We start from the raw sequence: 12,805 nt of genomic DNA on the forward strand, positions 1-12,805 counted from the left end.
GGCAGTGGGTGTGGTTTGGCCTTTGCTTCTGTGAAGATTGACAGCCTTGGAGACCCTGTGGGGCAGTTCCACTCTGTCCTCTAGGGGCGCTGTGGGTGAGAATCAACTCAGCAGTGGGTGTGGTTTAGGCTTTGCTCCCATAAAGACTGCAGCCTTGGAGACGCTGTGGGCAGTTCCACTCTGTCCTCTAGGGGCGCTGTGGGTAGAGTCCACTGGAGAGTGGAGAACCAAACTGTGGGTCCCCTGGGGTACACCCTTTCTCCTTAGCTGTTCCTTCTCTCCCACGTGATAACTCATGTGAAATGTCCATGAGTCATAACGACACTCCCCCGGATGCCCTCCAGGGGAGCATTTTGGGTCATGGGTCTTGAAATAACGTACATCCATCTCTGTTTTTGTCTCTGGTCCAGGTTCCACTTGGACGCCGTCATGTCCTTCGGAAGAGACATGGAGCTGGAGCACTTTGACGAGCGCGACAAGGCGCAGAGATACAGCCGCGGCTCGCGGGTCAACGGGCTGCCCAGCCCCACCCACAGCGCCCACTGCAGCTTCTACCGCACGCGCACACTGCAGACGCTCAGCTCCGAGAAGAAGGCCAAGAAAGTGCGCTTCTACCGAAACGGAGACCGCTACTTCAAGGGCATCGTGTATGCCATCTCCCCGGACCGTTTCCGGTCCTTCGAGGCCCTGCTGGCGGACCTGACGCGGACTCTGTCGGACAACGTGAATTTGCCTCAGGGAGTGAGAACCATCTACACCATCGATGGCCTCAAGAAGGTCTCCAGCTTGGACCAGCTGGTGGAAGGTGAGCACCTGGCGGCCAACCCCCAGGCTACACTGCAGGTTGTCGGTTTGCAGATTTGCATGTTGTTCCAGGCGTTTCCCTCTGCGCACCATGTCAGAGTAGGACTGGCCCTTGGGGTTTTCTTGGCTGTAGTCTGATGTGTGTCTGTCTCTCTGCATATGTGTCCTCCATTCATGGCCACCCTTTGTGGCAGCTGACAGCACAGTGTCACTGTGTAGTGACATATGAAGGATGCTGAAGTGTCATTTAGTTCCATATGTACTTAGCACACAGAAACCAGGTAAAGTTTGTGTTTGTAATTGGCAGGCTATGTGGTCGCTACCACTCTGCTGTTCTCCACCTGAGCAGCCCTGGGGACGCAACGGTGAAGTGTTTGACTGCTAATGAAAGGTTGGCAGTTCAAACCCCTCAGCAGCTCTGTGGGAGAAAGACCAGCTGACCTGCTCCTGTGAAGACTGACAGCCTTGGAGACCCTGTGGGGCAGTTCCACTCTGTCCTCTAGGGGCGCTGTGGGTCAGAATGGACTCCACGGCAGTGGGTGTGGCTTGGGCTTTGCTTCTGTGAAGACTGACAGCCTTGGAGACCCTGTGGGCAGTTTCATTCTGTCCTCTAGGGGCGCTGTGGGTCAGAATGGACTCCACGGCAGTGGGTGTGGTTTGGGCTTTGCTTCTGTGAAGATTGACAGCCTTGGAGACCCTGTGGGCAGTTCCACTCTGTCAGCTGGGCTGGCTGTTAGTTGGACCCTGCTTGACGGCAACGACAACAGAGAGAAATAACTCTCTGTTTGAAGGTTTGAACAAGGGTAAGAGACCTTGCTGGAGCATGGATTTTTCTAAGATTGGGGTCTCAAGGCCGCGATGAAGGAAGAGATGCTGTGAAGGAACAAAGATAAGGAAGGCAGAGTGACGGGACAGCTGGCTGTGCCACCTGTCCATCTTTATAAAACCAAAGCCAGACTCACAGCGCCCCTAGAGGACAGAGTGGAACTGCACCACATGGCTTCTAGGGCTGTCAATCTTTATGAAAGCAGGCCGCCCCATTTTCTCCTGTGTAGTGGCCGGTGGGTTTGAACCAGTGACCACTTGCTTAGCACCTGAGCACTTGACCTCTGCCCACCAGGGCTCTGTGTCCACCTTCCTTCCGTGAGGATCCGCCTGGGCCCTGTTCTCTTCCCGGGTCTGGAGGGATTCCCCATCAGTCTCTTTTGCAGGGAGCAGCCCTTTCCTGCTCTCTTGGCATTTGGGGTGCTTTCCGAGCTGCTGTCCTTGAGCAGAACCCTTTATCCTCCGTCGTAACCGGCACTCGCCTGTGAGTCAGGCTGCGGGTTCTCTGGGTCTGTCTCCTCTCCTCCCCTCCATCCCACAGCAGGAATGCCAGCCGGCACCGTGTGACCGGCGTCCCACAGGTTGAGCGGGCAGCGAGCTGCCTGGGTTTGGTGTGTTCATTTTGTGGGAATTCACATCCCTTCCCGGCAGGCGACGCCTCACCCTGCCAAGATGCATGTGGACTTGGCCATTATCCTCCTATTCAGACGCTGGAACTTCCAGTAAATTAAAGGGGCAGCTCAAATGTGAAAGCTTTCTGCCTCCGATGCAGATTTTGTGCCCTGTCCTTTGTTGACCTTGGGAAATGCAAGATAAATAAAAAACACGGTGGTGTATTCCCAGGGGTCTGGCTCAAGGTTAGATGCAAAGTTTTAGCAAGTCGCCAAGACTCCAGGGCAGTTGAGACTGTAGGGGAATAACCCTGGTGGCACAGTGGTTAAGGCATTTGGCTGCTAACCAAAAGCTGGGTGGTTCTAACCCATCAGCTGTTTGCACAGAGAAAAATGCGGCAGTCAGCTTCTATAAAGACTGATAGCCTAGGAAACCCTATGGGGCAGTTCCATTCTGTCTTCAAGGGGCGTTATGAGTAGAAATGGTCTTAGCGATGGGTTTTTTTGGTTTATGCCAGCATCTCAGAGAACTTCGAACACAGCCCGGGGTCCATTCCTCACTTCGTTCCTAGAATCACCCAGGCAACAGCAGTGGGTGGAAGCTAGTACTTCTGTGCAATGTTCCTGCAGAGTTGATCTTTACAAGCAAGTGGCCAGAGATACTCCCATGGTTCCAAACGCCAAGCAGAGGCTGTAGGAGGTGGTAGGGAACCGGACCCTCTCTAGTTCTGGGAACCCAAAGCAGAGGAGACCACCTGTTGCCTCAGTCTCTTGGTGCTGCTGTAACAGAAAGATGAGTGGGTGGCTTTATTGAAGAGACATGGATGCTCTCACAGTTTAACCCATTGCCGTGGATTAGATTCTGACCCGCGGCGCCCCTAGAGGACAGAGTGGAACTGCACCACAGGGTCTCCAAGGCTGTCAGTCTTCACAGAAGCAAAGGCCAAACCACACCCACTGCCGTGGAATCCATTCTGACCCACAGCGCCCCTAGAGAACAGAGTGGAACTGCCCCCATAGGGTTTCCAAGGCTGTCAGTCTTTATGGGAGCAGACTGTCTCATCTTTCTCCCTTGGAGTGGCTAGTGAGTTTGAACCACTGGTAGTGGGGTGCTTTAACCATTGCCCCCCCCAGAGCCCTGTCTCCTCACCGTTTGGGAGGCTTGTTGTTGTTAGGTGCCGTCGAGTTGTCTCTGACTCATAGCGACCCCATGCACAGCAGAACGAAACACTGCCCGATCCCGCGCCAGCTCCATGATCCCTGCTATACTTGAGCCCATCATCGCAGCCACCGTGTCCATCTTTGGGAGGCTCGGTGTCTGATTCAGAGCGCCGGCTCTGGGGAAGGCCCTCTCCTCCGTCAGTTCTGGGGGGAAGTCCTGGACTCTGTGCAGCTTCTGTCGCTCGCTTCCTTTTGTGTCTCCCGGTGGCATTTGTCTTGCCATCTGTCTGTCCTTCCCTCCCTCCGCCTCATCCGCTCCTTTTCGTCTCCGAGCTGTCTGGCTTCGGAATCCCGTGTGCTGACACGACCTCACTAACATGGCAGAGAAAGCCCTGTTCCCTTATGAGGTGACATCCACAGGTGTCAGGGTTCAGGATCTGTAACACAAGACTTTTGGGGACACGGTACCACCCGCAACACCAGTTCCATCCCTCACCGTCTTGCTCCCTGTCTTTTCCTACAAAATGGTGCCCGTGCTGCAAGCCGGTGGCCTGTTCCTGACGGACCGCTGTCCCCCTTTGGCACACGCCGGGCTCGGTTCAGACTTTCCCACCCAGGTGAGCGTGTTGAATGCCCACAAAAGGGGCTCGGGTGGCTCCGGTGGAGACCTCGCCTTCTGTGCGGGGGAGCCGGGTTCGAATCCTGGCCAGTGCCCCTCATGGGCACCCACTGCCCGTCCGTCCATGAGGCTGGCGTGCTGCTAGGATGCTGAATAGTTTTCAGCAGGGCCCCAGATTAAGATGGAGGAGGAAGCAAGCCTGGGAGTTGACTTCCAGGAGTCAGCGAAGAACACCCTGTGGGGACAGTCGGTCAGGGCTGACTCAGTGGCAGCTGACAATTGCAAGATTCACACAGTGATCTTAGCAAGTCGGTCCCTCACCCTTCCTCTAAGATGAGAAGAATGAGGTCCAGTGTGGGTGAGTGATCTGCCCAAGGACACACAGCAGGGAGTGGGAGAGTCAGGACTTGAAGCTGGGAGACGTGAGCTCCCGGGCCCCTCTGACGAGATGCAGTGGGTGCTATCAACCCACCCCCAGAAAGCCCCCTGCTCTGCTTTCAATCCAGGGGTCACTTTCCAATAGCGTGGCGTGGCAGACATCTTAGGGCAGAGGGAACAGCAGCCCGACGTTGTCCCCTTTGCTGTTAGCGGCTTTTTAAGGGAACTTAATTGTTTTGGTTTCTTGGAAACCTGTGTGTTTAGCCTTGACACCGTTCCAGGAATGACACACACTGCTCCCAGAACACTTGAGGCTGCCATGTGTCCAGGCACAGTTTATACAGTCACCGGGAGACACTCCTTACACAACCAAGTTGGGGCACCGGCAGCGTAGGCGTCCGACGGCAAAGTGGCTTCACTGAAAGAGAGACACAAAGGAAACCCACGTGTTTTCTGACGGAGTCAACGGTGACTTCAGTGCAGTGCACATATTCACAGAGAGGCTGTATTTCTTCAGACTTGCAGTTTAACCAGGTTTCTCTCATCCCCGACACTGACCGTCGGCACCCAGCTGCACTTAGTGTTCAAGGAGCTGGGGGTTCGTGTAGCTTTGCCCCTTTGTGGGTTATGTTTCTGCTGAGTCTGTACAACGCAGACGTGGCTTCCTCCTCAGCGTGGTCCCGTCGCACTCTACATACTAATTCTGTGTAAGCCTAGTGCATGCTATTAGCTTTCCATTTCCGTTCCAATATGATGATGAGTTTTAACTTAATCCTTTGAGTGGATGCAGCGTGGCGTGTATTTGATTTGTACCACATTTTTATGCAGATAATGCGGGTGTTCTTCCTTGGTTTTGTGTCCTTGCCGATCGCACCCCCCCCCAGGTATCATCATGAGTGCTTTATGCTAATTTTTGTCTTCAGAGTAACATGTAAAAAATCGACTACCATAGTGCACTTCTGACAGTGCATGTGGTCGGCAAAGGCGGCCGTAGCCCAGCGTTACCTGTGTAAGAACGGTCCTTGTTGTCCACTGTGCTCTTTCTTGCGGTTTAATCTCGGACCAACAGTTCTGACGCTCAGTGACGGAGAGGAGGCTTCACCACAACGGCCTCGCTGTCACTTTCATGTTTTTGTTTTCATCATACCCAGACTGTTATGCCTGACTTTTATCTGAGCTGTTGTTAGGTGCTATGCCCTCGATTCTGACTCATGGTGCCCCACGTGTGACTGAGTAGAACGACCCTAGAGGGTTTTCTTGGCTGTCATTTCATGGGAGCAGATTGCCAGGTTATATTTCCATGGAGCCGCTGGGTGGGTTCAAACCTCCACCTTTTGGTTAGTAGCTGTGTGGTTAATTATCATACCCCAGGGCTTCTTAGTAACATTCACGTTGCTGTCATTGTTTGCCTTCACATCGATTTCAGCTTGTGACAGAGTGGAACTGCCCACAGGGTCTCTAAGGCTGTCAATCTTCACAGAAGCAAAGACCAAGCCACACCCACTGCTGTGGAGTCCATTCTGACGCACAGCGCCCCTAGAGGACAGAGTGGAACTGCCCCACAGGGTCTCCAAGGCTGTCAGTCTTCACAGAAGCAAAGCCCAAACCACACCCACTGCCTGGAGGGGATTCTGACCCACAGCGCCCCTAGAGGACAGAGTGGAACTGCCCACAGGGTCTCCAAGGCTGTCAATCTTCATGGAAGCAAAGCCCAAACCACACCCACTGCCGTGGAGTCCATTCTGACCCACAGCGCCCCTAGAGGACAGAGTGGAACTGCACCACAGGGTCTCCAAGGCTGTCAATCTTCATGGAAGCAAAGCCCAAACCACACCCACTGCCGTGGAGTCCATTCTGACCCACAGCGCCCCTAGAGGACAGAGTGGAACTGCACCACAGGGTCTCCAAGGCTGTCAGTCTTTATACAAGCAGACTGCTTTATTTTCCTCATTCAGAGTGGCTGGTGGGTTTTAACTGCCAAAATTTCGGTTCACATCTGAGTGCTTAATCACCACACCACTAAGGCTCCTTGGGTGGGAACAAAATTGTCAGAAGTTTTTGTTATTGTCTTCAGAATTTCTCTTAAATCAGAATTCTGTAATTCCAACAAGGGATCCAAGGACAAAATAGAATTAACTTGGCAGAATTTTTAATAATAAACTTTATTAGAGTAAATCAATCACATAGTTTGAAATACAACAGCACATATTGTAATTTTTTAAATGTGTGGGTGATTATTTGATAAATAAACCAGCCAGCAACTCTTCTAATATTCTTACATGGTAATTATTCCATCTTTCAAAATCCTGAAAATAATATACTTAAAATTTTCATGGGAAAAATTTCCACGTTCTGACATTGTAGGAGGTATTGGCTGGGTCCAGACATAATTTCATGCTTTGTTTCCTTGTTTTAAGCAGTCATTCTCTTGATCTCTCTCTTTACTGAAAAACAAACATAGCTCTTTTGGCCTTTGTAAATGCCACAGTAAGTCAGGCTGACGCTGGTTCTGAAGTTCTTCCTATCTGTTGGGGGGTTGTGGACGCCCAGGGAAGGAAATTTCAAGGACAGATTCGTTCCTTATGTGAAATTCTTTGGTTTCATTGGACTGGAACAAAACTGGCAGTGTGCTGACCAATTATTGGGTATTGATGTATAATAATTACTAGCACCACCTCTAAATAGATGTTTATACTATGTCCTTTAACTCTTTTGTGACCCTGTGGGACATATGGTGCCCACCTATATTTTCCACCTCTAGGGTTTAGTAGGAAGCTGCTATCCCACTTTTAGTATGTGCTGCCCTCTGGTAGGGGCCTGCGTAACTGTGAATCTGAAGAAATGGGCCTCATCCCATCAACCCATCACCCGAAACCTCTTGGGCCAGTGTCCCGCTAATTGTGTCAAAATCCATATGACTCCAAAAAGCTTTTTTTTTTTTTTTCATTTCATTCAAAATGCCTTCTATTACTGAAAACTCATAGTTTCAACAATAACAACAAAAATTCAAAGCAGAAAATAATTTGGCCTGGAAAGCGTGGAACCTTCTAGGATCTCTGCAGGCTTACTGTCTTTCTTCAACTTCCTCTATACTAAGTAACACGAAACTTCCAGAGCAAATTCTGGGCCATTTTTCCCAGTATACCTTGGGTTAGATTAATTTACTTTCATTTCATTATTGCAGTAGAGTTACACCGAAGACTTGGGGATGGCTCCGTGTATGAATGACATCTCTAAGTCTTACTTATTTGTTAGTTTTGAATGGCCCTCATCTTACTTCCCACCACTTGCCTGTGCTTGTGTCTTACTGTGATGGCTTCCGTGGTGTTGTGAGACTGGCAGCTATGCCACTGGTTTCAAATACCAGCAGGATCATGGTTGGTGGACAGGTTTCAGTGGGGCTTCTAGACTGAAACTGACTGGGAAGAAGGATGGGGCCGTCCACTTCTGAAAAAATTGACCAGTGAAAATGCTATGAGTAGCAGTGAAACGCTATCTGATATATTACTAGAAAACTTTATGAATCGAATGGACATGATGTCCGATACAGTGCCAGAAGCTGAGCCCCTCAGGCCGGAACACACTCAAAATACGACCACGGAAGAGCTGCCTCCTCAGAGCAGAGTCGACCTTAATGACGTGGGTGGAGTAAAGCTTTCGGGACCTCCATTTGCTGATGCGGCACAACTCAAAATGAGAAGAAATGGTTGCAAATATTCATTAATAATCAAAACATGGAATGTACGAAGTATGACTCTAGGAAAATTGGAAGTTGTCAAAAATGAAATGAAGCACATAAAGATCAATATCTTAGGCATTAGTGAGCTGAAATGGACTGGTTTTGACCATTTTGAGTCAGACAATCATATGGTCTACTATGCCAGGAATGGCAAATTGAAGAGGAACAACATTGCATTAATTGTCACAAAGAATGTTTCAAGATCTGTCCTGAAGTACAGTGCTGTCTCAATGCAGTGCAACACAACCACTGCTATGGAGTCCAACCCGAATCATAGCGACCCTCCTTGGGTTTCCGAGGCGGTATCACTATGGAAATAGGTTGCCCAACCTTCCTTCCGAGGAGTGGCTGGTGGGTTTGAACCGCCAGCCTTCTGGTTATCAGTCAAATGCTCTAGGCACTGTGCCACCAGAGCTCCTACTCTGGACAATGCTGTCAGTGATATGACAGTATCCAGACACTTACAAAAACCAAAAAAAAAAAAAAAAAACCTCACAGCCTTGAATTTCCTTGTCTTTGGCTTTGGTGGTTGGTGGGTAAATTTGAATAATAGTATTAATTGGTCTTCCAGACCAATTAATTATACACCTACAAGGAAGACCAATTAATACTATTATTCAAATTTACCCACCAACCACCAAGCCAAAGATGAGGAAATTGAAGAATTTTTTTCTTCACCAACTTCTGTAGTCTGAAATGGACCAAACACTAATCAAGATGTACTGATAGTTCAGTGATTGGAAAGAGAAAATTGGAAACAAAGAAGAATCATCAGTGGTTGGAAAATAAGGCCTTGGTGATGGAAATGATGCTGGAGATCACGTGACAGAATTTTGCAAGACCAGCGACTTATTGCAGATACCTTTTTTCCAACAACACAAGCAGAAGCTGTACATGTGGACTTCATCAGACGGAGTTCACAGGGATCAGTTTGCCGACATCTGTGGCAAGAGGCAATGGAAAAACTCAATATCTTCAGCCAAAACAAGGCCAGGAGCTGCCTGTGGAACAGACCATTAACTAGTCATATGCACGCTCAAGTTGAAGCAGAAGACAATTAAAACAAGTTCATGAGAGCCAAAATGTGACCTGGATAATACGTCTGAATTTAGAGACTGTCCTGGTTCCCTGGTGCCACTCTGACCAGAATATACCACAAATGGGACGGCTTCAACAAACAGGAGTTCATTCTCTTACAATTTGGAGGCTTTACATCCAAGTTCAAAGTGCCAGGCTCTAGGGGCTGGGTGAAAGCCCCTCAACCTTGGGGTCCAGCTCTGCCTCCGGCTCCCGGCCCACTGGAGCTAGAGGCGTTTCTTCACTCAGATGGCTGCTGGCTGCTGAGGCTGACAAGCCCCAAGGTTGACAAGGAAAAAGGCACAGTCCCGATGTTACCAAACCACACGGCAGGCCATTAACTTAAGTCCATTGTAAGTCCCAAGGTCAGCAGAGCATGGCAGGCTGCTGAGCAACAACACGGCTCCATGCAGGGTCCAAGCATGCCACAGGCTAGGGACCATTCCCAAGGCTTCTCCTTAAATACAGGAAGCAGACCACATCCCAAAGGCAGCTACTCAGCTGCTTGTGGTAGATCCCACCCTGGAGTTGATTGCCAGTCTCATCATGGGGAATAACTACCACCAGCTGCCCAGCCACTCACCCGGGCCCAGCCAAGTTGACACACACACATAACAACCACAGAGACCATCTGAAGAAGAGATTTGATGCATTGAACACCAATGATTGAAAACCAGAGAAATTGTGGGATGACATCAAGAACATCATCCATGAAGAGAGCAAGAGGTCACTAAAAAGACAGCAAAGGAAGAAAAGACCAAAATGGATGTCAGAAGAGACTCGAAAACTTACTCGTTTTATTTTTATTTAAAATTTTACTCCCCTCCCACTTCCTTGAAAAACAAGGCTCCAGGAATTGGCAGAATACCCACTGAGATGTTTCAACAAATGGATGCCCTGCTGGAGGCACTCCCTCGACTATGCCAAGAAATTTGGAAGACAGCTACTTGGCCAACTGACTGGAAGAGATCCCTATTTGTACCCATTCCAAAGAAAGATGATCCCACAGAATGTGGAAATTATCCAACAATATCATTGATATAACATTTAAGTAAAATTTTGCTGAAGATAATTCAAAAACAGTTGCACCAGTATATTGACAGAGAACTTCCAGAAATGCAAGCTGGATTCAGAAGAGGACATGGAATGAGGGATATCATAGCTGATGTCGGATGGATCTTGGCTGAAAACAAAGAATACCAGAAAGATCGTTACTTGTTTTTATTGACTATGGAAAAGCATTTTATTGTGTGGGTCATAACAAATTATGGATAACATTGAAAAGAATGGGAATTCCAGAACACTTGATTGTACTCATGGGGAAACTATACATAGACCAGGTTGTTATTCGAACAAAACAATGGGACACTGCATGGTTTAAAATCAGGAAGGATGTGAGTCAGGGTTGTATCCTTTCACTATGATTATTCAATCTGTATGTTGAGCAAAGAATCCGAGAAGCTGGACTCTATGAAGAAGAACATGGCATCAGGGTTGGAGGAAGACTCATTAACAACCTGCATTATGCAGATGACACAACCTTGCCTGCTGAAAGTGAGGAGGACTTGAGGCACTTACTGAACATCAAAGATTACAGTCTGCAGTATGGCTTCCACCTCAATATAAAATGAAAATCCTCACAACTGGACCAGTGAGCAGCATCACGATAAATGGAGAAAAGATTGAAGTCGTCAGGGATGTCATTTTCCTTGGATCCCAATCATAGCCTATGGAAGCAGCAGTCAGGAAATCAGACGTCGTGTTGCTCTGGGCAGATCTGCTGCAAAAGACGTCTATAAAGTGTTAAGAAGCAAAGACGTCATTGTGAAGACTAAGGTAGGCCTGACCCAGGCTATTTTCAATCGCTTCATATGTTTGTGAGAGCTGGACAATGAGTAAGGAAGACTGAAGAAGAGTTGATCTTTTGAGTTGTGGTGTTTGCGGGGAATGCTGAAAATGTCACGGACTTCCAGAAGAAGGGACAGATGTGTCCCGGAGGAGGTGCAGCCAAAATGCTCCTTGGAAGCGAGAATGGCCAGACTTCATCTCATCTGCTGTGGTCATGTTGTCAGAAACCGTGAGTCCTTGGAGAAGTCATGTTCGGTGAAGGAGGGGTCCGTGAAGAAGATGAAGGCCGTCAACAAGATGGCTGACCCAATGGCTGGAACAATGGGCTCAGGTCGGGCAAGGACCGTGAGGCTGACGCAGGGCCGGGCAGTGTTTTGTTCTGTTGAACATGGAGTCGCTATGAGTCAGGCCAGCTCCCCGGCACCTCACAACAGCTTACTTCCCTCATGTTAGCACTTCAAAAGAACCAACTGATAAGTCTTTTAGCTCCCACCTCCTGGCCCCATAAGGAAAGAGATGAAACACGCGTAACACCAAGCCCACTGCCTGGGAGTCCACCCGGCTCCCTGCGGCCCTCTGTGTGTGGCAGAGTGGGGGCGACCCCCTCAGATTTTCGGTGGTTGATCTTCAGAGGTAGACCAGCAGGGCTTTCTTCTGAGGTACACTTGGGGGACTCGAACCTTCAGCCTTTTGGTTAGCAGCCAAGAGCATTAAACGTTTGCACACCCAGGGTTTCCGATTAACACGCACATGTACGTAATGCATACGTACACACATAGAATATATTTTAAAAACATTTACAAAGTAGGTGTTTGAGAACACGGACAGCTGCGTGTCTTCATATTGCAAACCTTGATTCAGTTGTTTTTATGTGAAACCTCGTTCACTAGCCATGGACGCTTGCTCCATTAATTTAAAAATATAGGACAAGGACACGGTCAGTTGTTCAAGGCCGAGGTGCCTTCCCTGGCAATTGCAAAGCTTCTTAACATTTGACGTATTCACTGTGATAAAGAATGACTTATTAACACAGAGAAAGGCCGTGGTCAGATATCTATTAATTTCAAAATGCCTTGACCTGACTTTGTGAAGCGTGTGTTCAGGGTCAGTGCTTTGGAAATTTGTCATTTCTTGTGACATGTGCTATTTTCCTTTTTGTGTGTGACACCTTCTACTCAACGGTCTGAGTATTTTCATGACGCGATTCTCTGTTCAGGAGTCGTTTTTAGTAACAATGTAACTTCTGTTCACCTCAGAGTTGGTTTCTGAAGCTGCGTTTTGTATGTCTGCCTTGCTCAGCCTTTTACGTAGAGATGGGAGGGCGCTGACTTGGGGTCACGGTGCTCAGCACAGCACAGATGGCAGAAACAGGCTCGGTTGTTTTGTTTGCTTTGGAATTTGACTTGGCTTTACAAAATGTTTAGCGTGCACTTTCGTCATGGTTATAAATAATGCAACTGTGTGCTTGACGAAGCTGTTTTCTGGCCCATTCTCAGTCTTTAAATTATCTCAGAGAGCAAATGTAGGTAACTTTGATTTTGAAGTGCTCTACAAATGTGTTGATGTATTTGGGTGCTGTCAAGTTGATTCTGACCCACAGCGCCCCTAGAGGACAGAGTGGAACTGCCCACAGGTTCTCCAAGGCTGTCAATCAATGGAAGCAAAGCCCAAACCACACCCACTGCCGTGGAGTGGATTCTGACCCACAGCGCCCCTAGAGGACAGAGTGGAACTGCCCCACAG

At 48.7% G+C, this 12,805-nt stretch overlaps 1 protein-coding gene across 1 annotated transcript in view; it reads left to right on the forward strand.

Annotated features, from left to right (window-relative positions):
- The first annotated feature begins 429 nt into the window (after positions 1-429).
- Positions 430-12,805, forward strand: part of LOC103207647 (serine/threonine-protein kinase DCLK1-like) — a 14,631-nt gene continuing 2,255 nt past the window's right edge. The window contains exon 1 of the mRNA XM_007953294.1: positions 430-805. Coding sequence (XP_007951485.1) covers positions 430-805 — 376 coding nt within the window. The remainder of the gene's footprint in view (positions 806-12,805) is intronic.

The sequence above is a fragment of the Orycteropus afer genome, unplaced genomic scaffold, assembly GCF_000298275.1.
Source record: "Orycteropus afer afer isolate SDZICR_OR568_19922 unplaced genomic scaffold, OryAfe1.0 scaffold00384, whole genome shotgun sequence".
Taxonomy (NCBI): Eukaryota; Metazoa; Chordata; class Mammalia; order Tubulidentata; family Orycteropodidae; genus Orycteropus; species Orycteropus afer.